This window comes from Mobula hypostoma, chromosome 2, assembly GCF_963921235.1.
Source record: "Mobula hypostoma chromosome 2, sMobHyp1.1, whole genome shotgun sequence".
Lineage (NCBI taxonomy): Eukaryota > Metazoa > Chordata > Chondrichthyes > Myliobatiformes > Myliobatidae > Mobula > Mobula hypostoma.
In genome coordinates this window covers 238,643,263-238,658,510 of record NC_086098.1, presented here as the reverse complement: position 1 = coordinate 238,658,510, position 15,248 = coordinate 238,643,263, and the positions used below count along the sequence as shown (strand labels likewise).

Below are 15,248 nucleotides of genomic sequence, written 5' to 3'. Positions count from 1 at the left end.
CAGCACCAGAATTGAACTCTTGATGCCCAGAGCTGTAAGAATGTCGGGCTAACCACTCTGCTACCTTGGTGACCCATCCGTGTCCCGACTGGAAAACTTGTTTCCGGTCTCCACTGTCCGTGTCCCGACTGGAAAACTTGTTTCCGGTCTCCACTGTCCGTGTCCCGACTGGAAAACTTGTTTCCGGTCTCCACTGTCCGTGTCCCGACTGGAAAACTTGTTTCCGGTCACTGCTGTCCGTGTCCCGACTGGGAAAAACTTGTTTCCAGTCACTGCTGTCCGTGTCCCGACTGGAAAACTTGTTTCCGGTCACCGCTGTCCGTGTACCGACTGGGAAAAACTTGTTTCCGGTCTCCACTGTCCGTGTACCGACTGGGAAAAACTTGTTTCCGGTCACTGCTGTCCGTGTACCAACTGGAAAACTTGTTTCCGGTCACCGCTGTCCGTGTACCAACTGGAAAACTTGTTTCCGGTTACTGCTGTCCGTGTCCCGACTGGAAAACTTGTTTCCGGTCTCCACTGTCCGTGTACTGACTGGGAAAAACTTGTTTCCGGTCACCGCTGTCCGTGTACCAACTGGAAAACTTGTTTCCGGTCACCGCTGTCCGTGTACTGACTGGGAAAAACTTGTTTCCGGTCACCGCTGTCCGTGTACTGACTGGGAAAAACTTGTTTCTGGTCACCGCTGTCCGTGTACCAACTGGAAAACTTGTTTCTGGTCACTGCTGTCCGTGTACCGACTGGGAAACTTGTTTCTGGTCACCGCTGTCCGTGTACTGACTGGAAGAACTTGTTTCCGAGCTCTTTCACCACTCTAGCAGTTCCCAGGAGAAGTCATTGACGTAGTCTCCAGCTCCATGATGCTGCCTTTTGCTCTCCTAAAAGTTTTACCTTGACTTCAGCACCCTCTCTCCGACTCCCTGCCTTTGCCAACTCCAGCACGATCGCCCTCCTGCTGTTCGGCACCGCTGCCTTCTGTCCTGGTTCTGGCAGTCTGTGTTCCCACACGGCGCTGGAAGTAATCTGTGAAAGGAGCTGGCAACTGAGTGAGCTGGCCGACTCCCCAGAGAGACTGTGAACCCCAGTGACCCAGGGGAACGCTCCTGAGCATCCCTCTGCAGCCGTTCCGACCTCAGAGATGAAACAGGTCAGCTGTGTGGATGGCTCTTCATCTCCTCCCCTCTCTCCATTCACCTGCCTGCCGCCCTCTCCCTCTTCCCCCTCCTCGCTCTGTCACTGCCTTACCCCTACCCTCTCCCGTTGCCCCACTCTCTCCCTCTCCCTCCGCCCCTCCCGCTTGTCCCAGGGGACAGTGGAAAGCTTAGTTTTGTCTGCCGTCTATGCAGATCATTTAAAGCTCCAGTAGTTTGTACTACACAGGAAAAAGCAGTAACAAAATGCAGAATAAAGTGTCACAGTCATAGAGAAAGTGCAGTGCAGGCAGACGATAAGGCACAAGGCCTTGCCAAGGTAGATTATGAGGGCACCTTCTCGTACGAGGGAACTGTTCAGTAGTCCGGTGATAATGGGACAGACTGTGAGCCAGATAGTACGAGCCTTCAGGCTTTTGTACCTTCTGCCCGATGGGAGAGGGGAGAAGAGACAGTGTTGGGGGTGGGTGGGGTCTTTGGTTCTGCTGGATGCTTTACTGGGGCAGTGAGAAGTGTAGGCAGAGGGGAGGCTGGTTCCGGTGATACACTGAGCTGTGCCCACAGCTCTCTGCGGTTCCTTTCACGATTCAAGCTTGTTCACTGGTGTAAAGGAGAACAGTCTGGGTCTGATGCAGCACAACCCTAACAAATACTGAATGTCATCTAAAAAGTGCCCTAAAACACAATGTACAAGTAACAGTTTGAGTGCGGCCTTAGATACATGAGATCAGCTGATTTATTCGCTTATTGGGACACAGCGTGAAATACGGGTCGCACCTCCCAGCGACTCCTGATTTAACCCTAGCCCAACTACAACGACCAGTTGGACTGTGGGAGGAAACCAGAGCCCCCGGAGAAATCCCATGCATTTCACCAGGAGAACGCACAGAGGATGCCCCGAACTGTAATAGCATTTCACTACCCGCTACACTACCGTGGTGCCTTAGGGTTTCACAGATTCCCCACCCTCTACGTTGACTGATTGTACCTGCAGGAATATCTGAACATACAGGAAATGGTAAAGTGACTCTTGGCCAAAGAAACACTTCTAGGTAGCAGCGGGACATTTGAAAACACAGGGCAGCGACTCTTCAGCGTTTCTTCACGCGACTGATCTCTCTGCACGGGTGGGATTGACCCGTTTCCTGTTTCCTTGTCTCCTACAGCAAGTGAAGGATATCATCCTGAAGTCCAACCCTTTACTGGAGGCTTTTGGGAACGCAAAGACGGTGCGGAACAATAACTCCAGCCGGTTTGTACGTACCCTTATTTCCTTTCAAAGTCTTTGGAACAAGTATTATTAAAAATTCTCCCTGGTCTCTGTGAGGGGAGGGGGGGTCAGAGGGACGAAATGCGAATTTGCTGACCATAAAATATTGGGGTAGATTTCGGCCATTCGACTCCTCGAGTCAGCCCTATCATTCAATCAGGGCTGACAACTTAACCCATTCTCACCTGTAACCTTTAAGCAAGAATCTGTCAACCTCCGCCTTAATACACAGCCATCTGTAACAATGAATTTCACAGATTCACCACCCACCTCCGAAATTCCTCCTCAGCTTAGTCAAAGAGATTAGCTTTATTTGTCATGTGTACATCAAAACACAGAGTGAAATTGTGTCAACAACCAACACTGACTGAGGATGTGCCCGCAAGTGTCACCATGCTTCCAGCACCAACAGAGCACACCCACACTTCACCACCCCTGACCAGTACGTCTTTGGAATGTGGGATTAAACCGGAGCACCCGGATGGTCATGGGGAGAACGTACAAACATTGAACCAGGATTGTAAGTGCTGTAGAGCATCAAGCAATCCACAACACTACCGTGACGCCCCTTCTAAAGGAACATTCTGAGGCTCTTCCCTCTGGTTCTCAACTCACCTACGATGGAAACATTGTCTCCATCCAAGCATTCTGTGATGCAGGGAGATACAAATTTACTTGCTCCCGATTAATCACTGGACATTTAGAATACACAAAAACAATAGAACTACAAAAATTGCTCTCCAAATGCTCAATTCCCTCTGAAATCTGCACATCTCATATCCAGAATAAAATTGCTCAAATTTCTACTCAAATTTCATGCGGCCAGTATGAAAAATGACTCATTCTTAAAACCAGTTACATGGGGAAATAAGTAACAAAGTAACTGGCTAAACAATCACAAGAAACAAAGTAACAGATTAGAACACAGAACACAAAACACAAATCACAAAGCCAGGGCTGTATTCCTCTTCTTTAAAACTTCCTATGGAACTGAAAAAACTTAAAACAGACAGTTAATTTCTCACAGAGAGACAGCACTTATCAGAGAACAATTAATAAGGACAAACCAACTTGGCAGGATCCAACACATCCACAGAGTCTCTTAAAGTCAAAGTCTGCACACGTGCGTGCGCGCACACACACACACCCCTCACAAGGGGGATGCAGTTCAAATGACCCCCTCCCTTCAACAATGAGCCACTAACCCACCCCCTGATGAACGTTAGCCAATACCCTTTGCAGGGAAACCTGAGTGGAATGTGAGGAGTCTGGCAGAGGATAAAAGGAACCCTTATCAGCTGAGGACTTGAAGAATGACCTTTCCCCCTCAACAGTCTCCCTTTCTTGCTCCTCCTGACAGCATTTCCACCTTGCACAGAGGGTGGGTGTTGGAACCCCATTTACCTGCTCCTCCAGAACCCCAGATTTAGGCCAGTGATGTTGTGGGGATGGAAATGGACTCTCTGACGGTGGTGTCTGAAAAGAGGATGCTGTCTAAGTTGCATGCCATCTTGGACAATGTCTCCCATCCACTACATAATGTACTGGTTGGGCACAGGAGTACATTCAGCCAGAGACTCATTCCACTGAGATGCAGCACAGAGCGTCATAGGAAGTCATTCCTGCCTGTGGCCATCAAACTTTACAACTCCTCCCTTGGAGGGTCAGACACCCTGGACTTATTTCATAATTTACTGGCATAATTTACATATTACTATTTAACTATTTATGGTTCTATTACTATTTATTATTTATGGTGCAACTGTAACGAAAACCAATTTCCCCCGGGATCAATAAAGTATGACTATGACTATGACTAAAAACATTTATTTACGAGATATGCAGGATCCCCCACTTCCCATCTGCTTATCTAACTTTCGTACTTGGCCACACACGCCCTCTTCTACATACTCTATCCTTGTAATAACTGAATCGCTGTATTACAGGATGACTAACAGCTGGTGCTATTATTGGGAAAACCATCTCCGTAACCATGTCCCCCCCCCCACCATTCCAGAAGTTGATTCAATGTTCTCCGGTGGGATACCACTATGGTGGTTTAGTTCTGTTTTCCATTACACTTGGGGTTTTAAATTCTGCTCAGTAAGAGTGGTTACTCAGTTTAACTGCTGACATTAACTGAATCCATAGTGATACATTCTGCTTAGGGAAACAAGCAGTGTCCTCAGGGCATTGCTGATCACGTGTTGGGACAACAGGCTTCCTAAAGCATTCATCTCTCTATTAGATAGACACACCGATACCACCCTCATCCCATATCCTCAATAAGCACACGGCCATAGACCCCTAGCCTTTTGTCTCTATCTATCCTCTAAACTCGTTAATTCATCAGTGGAGAATTCTCTGAGCTCTGTTGTCTTGAACTTCTCCATTACACCATTCCCCCACGTTCCTGAGCTTTCTCCCCCGAGAGGAAGAAGCTGTGGGTCAATGCCCCCCATGGTGGCTGTGGGAATGTGTAATTACTGGGCTGGCCCGTACTGTTTCAGACACACACAGAGAGAAGGTGGTCATCTCTGGGATTAAACTGAGGGGTCCATGCTACTCGCTCCCCCTCATATTTATCATCCAGCCAGACATCCCCACCTCCCAGCTCCACAGTAGGATCGTCGCCCCGTCCCAACATAGCTTGAACCTTAGTGGGATCAGGTTCCCAACTGGCCCTTCAAGCCACCTCTAATTTCTTTATTTTCGTTAGCCAACAGGCTATCTGTATATTCATATCTTCTAATATCACAGCCCTACTCTGAACCATCGATAATGATTCACTCAGAATAATACAGCGCTGACTGAGATCTTCCAGTTCGTTCTTTTTTTTTGTAATTTATTTTTTATTGAAGTTCATCATCAAACAAACATTTCCATAAGATGTATTTCAGATATTATACATATGTATCATATAATTATATTTGTCACAAATCTCCACGTAATATTTGCCTGAGCTATACACCTATAGAAAAGGGAGGAAAGAAAGAACAAGCAAAAGGAGAAAACTATGTACAAGAAGGGAGTGATCTTTTATTTTACAACATATTCACTGATTTGTGAGGATAAAATCAGGCCTATGAGGTGTTATGTAGTTCAGGGGTCCCCAACCACCGGGCCGCGGACCAGTACCAGGCCGCAAAGCATGAGCTACCGGGCTGTGAGGAAACGATATGAGTCAGCTGCACCTTTCCTCATTCCCTGTCACGCACTGAACTTGAGCAGAGGGTTGCCAACTGTCCCGTATTTGCTGGGACATCCTGTACATTGGGCTAAATTGATTTGTCCCCGGGACCGCTCTTGTCCCGTATTTCCCCCGCTAAGGTAGAGCGTTCCTATGAAACCTTTCGTGCCGAAATGGCGTGAAGCTCAGAAGCAATTACCATTAATTTATATGGGAAAAATTTTTGAGCATTCCCAGACCCAGAAAATAACCTACCAAATCATAGCAAATAACACATAAAACCCAAAATAACACTAACGTATAGTAAAAGCCGGAATGATATGATAAGTACACAGCCTATATAAAGAAGAAATAATGTATTTACAGTGTAGTCGGGAAGATTAAGCCAAAACCGATTTGTGGGGGGAAAAAATCGGCACGTACACGCATGGGCACGTCACGCATGGGCACGTCACGCATGGGCAGGTCACGCATGGGCACGTACACGCATGCACAGGTCACGCATGGGCACGTCACGCATGCACACACAGGTACCCGTGCAAGGCTTCATGGTCATGGTAGTCTTTCCTGGGGTAAATTGTCCCGGGATTTGACTGCTACTTTTGTCCCTTATTTGGGAGTGAGAAAGTTGGCAACCCTAATTGTAAAAGACATGTTGAGGTGAGTTTAACCCTACTTGAACACCCCCCTCCCCCACCCCCAGGCCGGCCGGTCCGCAAGAGTATTGTCAATATTAAACAAATCCACAGTGCAGAAAAGGTTGGGGGCCCCTGATGTAGTTAAACCATTTTTCCCAGTATGAATTAAATTGTTCCAACTTATGATTAACAGATGCTGTTATCTTCTCCCATTTTGTAAATGTCCATTGTAGTTTCCATCCATACACTTAAAGTTGGGCTCCCCTGTGATAACCATTTCCTGGTAAGGGTCTTTTTACCAGCCACCTGCAGTATATTCATTAAATACTTATCTCTTTTCGACCATTCTTGAGCTATATACCCAAAATATATGGTCTTACTTTCTAAGGGTATTTCACATTTAAAGATATTTCGTAGGGCATTGTGTACGCCACTCCAATAGTCTTTGATAAAGGGGCATTCCCAGAAAATATGATAATGGTTTGCATTTTGATTTTCACAATTTCTCCAGCTAACAGGGAGGTTATTATCATAATCGGATTTCTGAGAGGGTGTAATAGAATATCTTATCAAGTTTTTCCACCTGAACTCCCTCCATTTCTGTGAACTGGTACACTTCCATTGATACCTCCATATTATTGTTCATTCTTCCTCAGATATTATTATCCCTCCTTCCTTCTCCCATTTTGTTTTAATGTGTGAAGTCGAATGTGTTTTAAGATTTGACAAACCCTTATACATGCTCGAAATGATTCTACTACCGTTATCTGAATTATATGCTTTTCTAAATAGCTCTATCAAACATGTACTTGCCTTGGTTACATTTTTAACCCTCCTATTAACGTACTGTCGCATCTGTAGATACCGATAAAAGTCTTGTTTTTCTAATAAGTGTTTCTCTTTGAGCATTTCAAAACTGAATGGTGTTCATTTTTTCATTATATTGCAAAGAACTGTTATTCCTTTAGCTGTTCAGTCCTTAAATCTAGCATCCAGTTTATTCGGCGTAAAATCCGAGTCATATGCACACCACTTAAGAATTGCAGTATCTCCCTCTAGCTTATATTCTTTTATAATAGTTTTCCATATTTTATGAGTCCATTTCACCCATGGGTTATCAATAGTATTTATGTACCTTTGTAGGTTGTTATCAGTCAAAATTGCCTGTATGGGGGTGGGAAGTATCCTTTCCTCAATGTTTTTCCATTGAGCGCCATATATGGGTTGCACCAACACATCACAGCTCTCAACTGTGCTGCAAAATAATCATCTCTAAGAGAAGGTAGGCCCCATCCCCCCTTTTCCTTGGCTAATTGCAAAGTTTTGAGACAAACTCTAGGCCTTTTACTTTGCTATATATATCTTGATAACATTTTGTTCCATTCATTGAATTGATTCTGATTAATCTCTATTGGTAAGGTCTGAACGAGATATGATAGTCTGGGCAATATATTCATTTTAATGGATTCAGTCCTTGACCTGAGATTAAAAAAAGGAATTAGATTCTATATTGTTATATCTTCCTTAATTTTTTAATCTATAGGCTGATAATTGCATTTTGATAATTTTGACAAATCTTTTGGCAGAATGATGCCCAAATATTTGAAAGACTGTTTGCCATGTCCAGGGATATCTACTTTCAATTTCTCTTGGTGGGCTATAGTTATATGAAAGTAATTGGGTTTTATCTATGTTGATCTTGTATCCTGATAATTGACCATATTGTTCAAAGGATTGCATCAATTTAGGTAAAGAGTATGTTGGTTGCCCTATATAGATCAAAATGTCATCCGCATAACAGGCCAATTTGTGCTCTGTCCCTTTAATAGTAATTCCCCTGATACCTTCATTTTGTCTGATGTGTTGAGCTAATGGTTCCAGATATAATGCGAAGAGTATCGGTGACCATGCACAACCCCATCTCGTGTCCCTTTCTCGGGTAAAACTATTTGATAAATATCCATTGATTTTAATCCTGGCAGTAGGGTTGTCATATAATGCCTGTATAGTTTTGATAATTGTGTCATGGAAACCAAATCTATGTAAAACTCTGTAAAGCAAATTCCAATTAACCGAATCAAATGCCTTTTAAGCATCCACGTTTATCACTATTGCTTCAATTTTATTTTTTTGTATATGATCCATACTGTCCTTTGTATATTGTCTTGTGTTTGGCGTTGTTGTATAAAACCTGTCTGATCCTTATGTATCAGTATGGGTAGAAACTCTTCTAATCGTTTGGCCATGATGGAGGTAAATAATCTATAATCTACATTAAGAACGGATATGGGTCTAAATGACCCACATTCCATTTTATCCTTGCCTTCTTTCAGTATAGCTGAGATTATCGCTTCCTTCCAGATGGGTGGCATTTGTGCCTTTCTTAGGGTCCAGTTCAGTGTGGGGAGTAAGACAGGAATTAACTCAGTTTTAAATTCTTTATACCACTCTGCCATATATCCATCTGATCCTGGTGACTTGCTTAATTTAAGCCTACTAATTGCAGTTTTTAGTTCAGCTTCAGTTATGTCAGCAGTCATCGTTCTATTTTGTTCTTTGCTTAAAGTGGGCAACTCAAGAGAATTCAGGAAAGTCTCAGTTTGGGTTATGCTTTCCCCTGGAACTTTGGAATATCGAGTTTTGTAAAACATTACAAAAGCTGCTTGAATTTCTCTTAGCTTTTTTTTAATCATTTTTGTTCTTGTATCCCTAATTCTATGAATTGTATTTTTTGCCATCTTTTTCTTCAGTTTCTCCACCAGTATTTTCACAGACTTAGATCCACTTTCATAATGTCTCTGTTTCAGAAACATTAAATTTTTCCTGATTACTTGCATAGTCAAACTATTAATTTCATTCCTAATTTTTAAAATTTCCTCTAACATATCCTGTGCCAAATTCAATTTGTGTTTTTTTTCTAGTTCCTTCAGCCTATTTTGTGATTCCCCTAATGTTTTATTCCTTATTTTTTTCTTATATGAAGATATCGCTATAATTTTCCCTCTCAAGACAGCCTTCAGAGTATCCCATAGAATGAGAGGTGAAACCTCTCCATTATCATTAAATTCTAATTTTAATTTGTTCCTTAAAGTAGTGATCATTGAGTAGACTTGAATTTAGTTTCCAAATAGTATTCTTTGGTTGTAGGGCAAAATCAACAGGTTTTGGTCACTTACATCTATTGTCCCAATTCCACAGGTGTTTATTTTGTCTTTGTCTTTTCCAAATGTTGTGAAATAGTCTATTCTCATATATACAGGATGGGGAGGGGGCAGAATAATCCCTTCTGGCGGGGAAAAGGTCCCTCCATATATCAATTAGACCAACATCCTCAAGAAGTGTATTAACTCTCTTATGTAAGGATTTTGTTTCATAGGTTTTTCTTTTGGAAGAGTCTAACTTTAGTTGTAATTGTAAAGTTAAGTCTCCCCCACATATCAAGAGACCTTCTGTTTCCGTTTCCATAATATTTGTAATTTTCTGAAAGAAACTAATATCACTTCCTGGGGGTGTGTATATATTCAATAGAGTAACTGAATTTCCGTCTATATTCCCCCTTACCAGAATATTTCTGCCCTCCTTATCTCCCATTTTGAATACTTTTTCAAAATTTAGCTTGCTCGAGATGAGAATAGCAACTTCTCTGCTATGTCCTGATTTATATGAGGAGAAAAACAAATTAGTGGAGCCCATTCTCTTTAGTTTTTCAAGCTTATTATCACTTAAGTGAGTTTCCTGTAAATATACTACATGGGCTTGTTCTTTTTTCATTTTGGATAGAACTTTACTGCGTTTGATTGGATTTAACAGCCCATTGACATTAAAAGAAATGAATTTTACTTTGTCCTTAGCCATGTGTATTTATTTATCAATATATCATTGAAATTAGCAGAATAAAACTTAATTGATCTACTCCCTGAACAAATAAGAACCAAGAAACGTGAATAATTTTTTTAAAAAGGCAATGAAGGTGTGATTGCAAGGCTGGGGTCTCTATTGATGACCCTGGGTTGAGCTAGAGGAAATGTCTAGCCATGGGGGATAGCCCCTCCTCCCTGTGAGTTGGAGGCCCCCATTACAGTACCCAGAAAAGTAAGTGAACAAGTCTATGTCCATTACACAGAGAAGATTTCCCCGTGTATTCCTCCCATATGTATATTCTCATTTAGGTGGGGAAAAAGGAGTGAATGAATGAATTTAAAAAATTGAGTAATATAAAATCCACATTATAATAAGTATTTCTTGAAATAGGTATAGCACCGTCTATTTTTGCTTCCGTTTATCTTATCAACACTTTTAAAGTTAGCCAAACCTTATGGCTTTTCTGGAGGGGGTGAGGGCTGTCTTCGGAAAACTCTCAGTCTCTTCCTGATATTCTCTCACCCTCCTCCCGTCCCCTGCTTTCTCTGTTCTCTTACTATTTCCAAAGCAGATCGGGATTACTGCTCAGCTGGGCTCTCCCTTGGTTTCACTACGCTACCGGGCAGCCCTCTGTTCTTCAGTTCTGTAGTCGCCTCTTCCACTGTCTGATACAGTTGCATACCATCCTTATAAAACACCCGCAGTTTAGCAGGGTATGGAGTTTAGAATCTAATCTTTCCTTGCTTTAATATTCGCTTTACTGCAGAGTATTCTCTACATTTCTGCAGGACCGCCGGGGGGTAATCTTGATCGAAATATATTAATTTCCCGTCCAAAAACACCTTCTTCTTACCCCAGGCCCTTCGTAGAACCTCCGCCTTAGTATTGTATCGAAGGAATCTAATTACTATTGAGCGTGGCTTATCATCTCTGTCTCCAGTGGGCCTCGGGACGAGCGCACGACGCACCCTCTCAATTTCAAGCTCCATAGTGGAGGAAATCTCCAGCACTTCCCGCAGCAACTTTCCTACAAACTCCATCATAGACAAACCCTCCACTCCTTCGGGAGCATTATATATCCTGATATTTTTCTGTCGTGATCTTCCCTCCTGGTCAATCAGTTTACTTTCTTGTTGATTTAATATTTTTATCGTCTTACTTAGTATCCATCCGTGTTTTGCACGTGATCTCCCACCTTCTCAATTCGAGTCTCTGCCACCGCTATTTTTTGATTGACGTTGGTGAGCTCTGACTTTATATCATTGAGTTGCTGTTTTATATCTTTTTGGAATCCCCATATCTCTTCCAGAATTTTTATCATATTTGCCACTTCGCCTGAACGAGGCCCATCGTCAGCCTCGCTAGCACACGTTCGGCCTTGCACTGCACCTCTCTCGTCCATCGGCTACACAGTGATGCTTTTTTTATCTCCATTCTTTTTCCCCATTCTTGCCCCCCTTATCAATTCAGATATTTTCGAAAGATCTTATATTTGATGGATTAGCAAGGCAATATATGCGTTTTTCTGGAGGAGCTATTGATTTAAGCTGCCATTCTAGACGATGACGTCACCAGAACCTTCCAATTTATTCTTAAGACTCTCAAGCATTTTATACTGATCTCTTACAATTGCTGCAAAAAACTAGAAAGCATCCAGCTGGCTATCTTTTATTCTGGGATAACCCAACAATTTAAATATAGAAATAATGTCGTGTCCCATTTCAATCCTTGCAACATCTAACCAGTCTGACCAATCTGCCAGCATCCTGTAACCTATCAGTAAACTAGCAAGACTTCCTTCCTTTATTAATCTTTTTATTGATTTAAAAGGAGCATAAATACAGTCAAGAGGAGAATTATCTCAAATATATATATCAGTAACAATACAAACCGAGATTAAGGTAGACAGTGTCAAAATCATACATATTGTTAAGCTAGCATAAAATATATAATAAAAAAATGAAAACAGCAATTCTGCTCTTATCAGTTCATGAAGCGGAAAGAAAAAACATTGTGTTTTAAATGGAGAGAAAAATATCCCCACTACACCATATATAAAAAAAAAGGACTGGGCAGTCCATTCTGAGGATACAACCAAAAAAAAAGGAAGACAGACTTCCTGATCAAATCTAAAACTTTGAAAAAAAATATTGAAAGAGTAATAAATCAAATTAAATGAAAATATTGGATAAAAGGTTGCCAGATTTGCTCAAGTTTAAAGGATGTATCAAATGTCCGACTTCTTATTTTCTTTAAACTTAAATAGGACATAATGGAGGAGAGCCAATAAAAGACCTTAGGTGGATTAGAATCCTTCCACTTTAATAAAATGGCTCTCCCAGCCAGTAAGGTTGAAAAGACTATCATACGTTGAGCGGAAACAGGAATATTTCCTGCTTCCGATGGGATAATCCCAAAAATTGGCGTAAGCAAATTAGGCTGTAGATCCAGATCCAAGACTTCTGATAACATTTTAAAAACATCTCTCCAAAGGTTATCTAGCTTTATACAAGACCAATACATATGAGTTAAAGTGGCCACCTCAGTATTACATCTGTCACAAATAGGATTGATATTGGAGAAAATATGCGCGAGTTTATCCTTTGACATATGGGCCCGATGCACGACCTTGAACTGTATCAAGGAATGACGGGCACAAATAGATGAGTTGTTAACCAAATGAAAAATTTTACTCTATTGATTATCTGAAAATGACTCTTGAAAATTCCGATTCCCAAGCACGTTTAATTTTATCATTAGATATCATTCGTGAGTTCAATAACTGTTTATAGATTATAGCTATCAACCCTTTTTGAAATGGTTTAAACTGAAAGAGAGCGTCTGTCATGTTAGGTGGATAAGCAGAGGGGGAATTTGGCAACAAGACTTCCAAAGACCACACTGGCGCTCTGTGTCTCTCATACTGAGGGGCCTCTCCTTTAAATAACCTCTGAAAGGAATGCATTTCTGCCCAAATGGCCGTGCCCTGCTCGCAGCCCCAAATGTAATGCTGAATCAGGTTCACAGGTCTGGCAAGTGAGACAGGAAATGCACTGACTTCAAATGGATATATTAATCACTTATTTACAAAGAGTAACATTTCGACCAAAAGTTACAGACAATACAAACCTGAATATTCAACAAACATACTTAGTTAAAAGTGTGCGCAGGATATACCTTCCCAATCATCAAATGCATTATTGCCTAAAACAAAGGAAGAAGAGAGCAAGCCCATTCCACGTGCTAACTTATATACTCAGGATATTTGAAACTGGACACCAGGCAGTTATCTGATGGGAAAAGTAGCTGCGGTTTCAAAACTAACTAATCACAATGGAAGCGACTTCTGACAGTCAGAATAAGGCACACCCCCACAGGACGCATCCCCTTTGAATCTACCCCCCCCCCCCATCACCTTCAATGCATGCCCTCTGGTATTAGACAATTCAACCCTGGGAAACAGATACTCTGTGTCCAGTTGGATACTCTCTGTCTCTGCTAGCCAATTGGAATTTACTTGGTTAGAAGCTGTTTGATTGAGGGCCCCTGCATTGGCCAGGGTCGACTGTGGACGTTGCATCCACTTATGTTGTAGGTCAGCACCCAGTGCACAAGCTGGATGGGTAGCCAGTCCAGCCTGGGACAATCTAACAGCCTCTCTCCATTGGATATGCGTGGCTAAGGAGATGAGAACCATGTATGAGACCTCCAGCCAGACCAAGAGTGTTCATGATGCTTTTGTTGGGCATGCCAACCTGGGCTATCTAGCATCCATTCTCCCACCTGTTTTTATTGTCATCACAAGACCCCGTTGGACATAGGTGACTTAAAATAGAGTAAGTCCTGTTCACTAGTCATTGGAGAGACCGATGATGTGGGAGCTTGGGAGCTGCATTGCCTTGATAAGCCCCTCATGCTTCAGAGTTGTCTTTTGTGGTTGCCGGCGAAGGAGACCCTGGAACCACTAAATTTCATACTAGGTTTGGGGCTGGCCCTTCCTGTCGGTGCTGCTCTCTGGTGTTCACTCAGTGCTGCCCCCCCCCCACCCACAGTGTTCGCTCGGTGCTGCCCCCCCCCAGTGTTCGCTCGGTGCTGCCCCCCCCCCCAGTGTTCGCTCGGTGCTGCCCCCCCCCAGTGTTCACTCGGTGCTGCCCCCCCCCCAGTGTTCACTCGGTGCTGCCCCCCAGTGTTTGATCGGTGTTGCCCCCCCCCCCCCCCCCGGTGTTCGCTCGGTGCTGCCCTCTGGTGTTCACTTATTGGAAGAACAAGCTGGACCAGGACAACTTGGGCTACATTAAGCAACACACATCAAAGTTGCTGGTGAACGCAGCAAGCCAGGCAGCATCTCTAGGAAGAGATACAGTCGACGTTTCAGGCTGAGACCCTTCGTCAGGACTAACTGAAGGAAGAGCTAGTAAGAGATTTGAAAGTGGGAGGGGGAGAGGGAGATCCAAAATGATAGGAGAAGACAGGAGGGGGAGGGATGGAGCCAAGAGCTAGACAGGTGATTGGCAAAAGGGATATGAGAGGATCATGGGACAGGAGGTCCGGGAAGAAAGACTGTGGGGGGGGACCCAGAGGGGTATAGTCAGAGGGGCAGAGCTCTTGGCTCCATCCCTCCCCCTCCTGTCTTCTCCTATAATTTTGGATCTCCCCCTCCCCCTCTCACTTTCAAATCTCTTACTAACTCTTCCTTCAGTTGGTCCTGACGAAGGGTCTCGGCCTGAAACGTCTTCCTAGAGATGCTGCCTGGCCTGCTGCATTCACCAGCAACTTTGATGTGTGTTGCTTGAATTTCCAGCATCTGCAGAATTCCTGTTGTTCGGGCTACATTATTTATTTTTTCTGAAATTGTAACCATATGTGCTATTTCTGCTATGTGCTGTGTGCTATTGGTAATGTGTTTTCATCTTGGCCCCAGAGGAACACTGTCTCATCTGGCTATATTCATGTATGGTTGAATGATAATTAAACTTGTAACTTGAATTTGAAACTTGTTTCAGGGCAAATACTTTGAGATCCAGTTCAGCCGGGGTGGGGAACCGGACGGGGGCAAGATCTCCAACTTCCTCTTGGAGAAATCCCGGGTAGTGTCGCAGAATCCTGGGGAACGCAACTTCCACATCTACTACCAGGTG

The 15,248-nt window shown here is 43.1% G+C and overlaps 1 protein-coding gene across 1 annotated transcript in view; it reads left to right on the top strand.

Moving 5' to 3' along the window:
• The window catches only part of myo1eb (myosin IEb), a 124,975-nt gene that overhangs the window by 48,718 nt on the left and 61,009 nt on the right, over positions 1–15,248 (top strand). The window contains exons 6-7 of the mRNA XM_063041707.1: positions 2,318–2,407; positions 15,114–15,245. Of these exons, the coding sequence (XP_062897777.1) occupies positions 2,318–2,407; positions 15,114–15,245 (222 nt within the window). The remainder of the gene's footprint in view (positions 1–2,317; positions 2,408–15,113; positions 15,246–15,248) is intronic.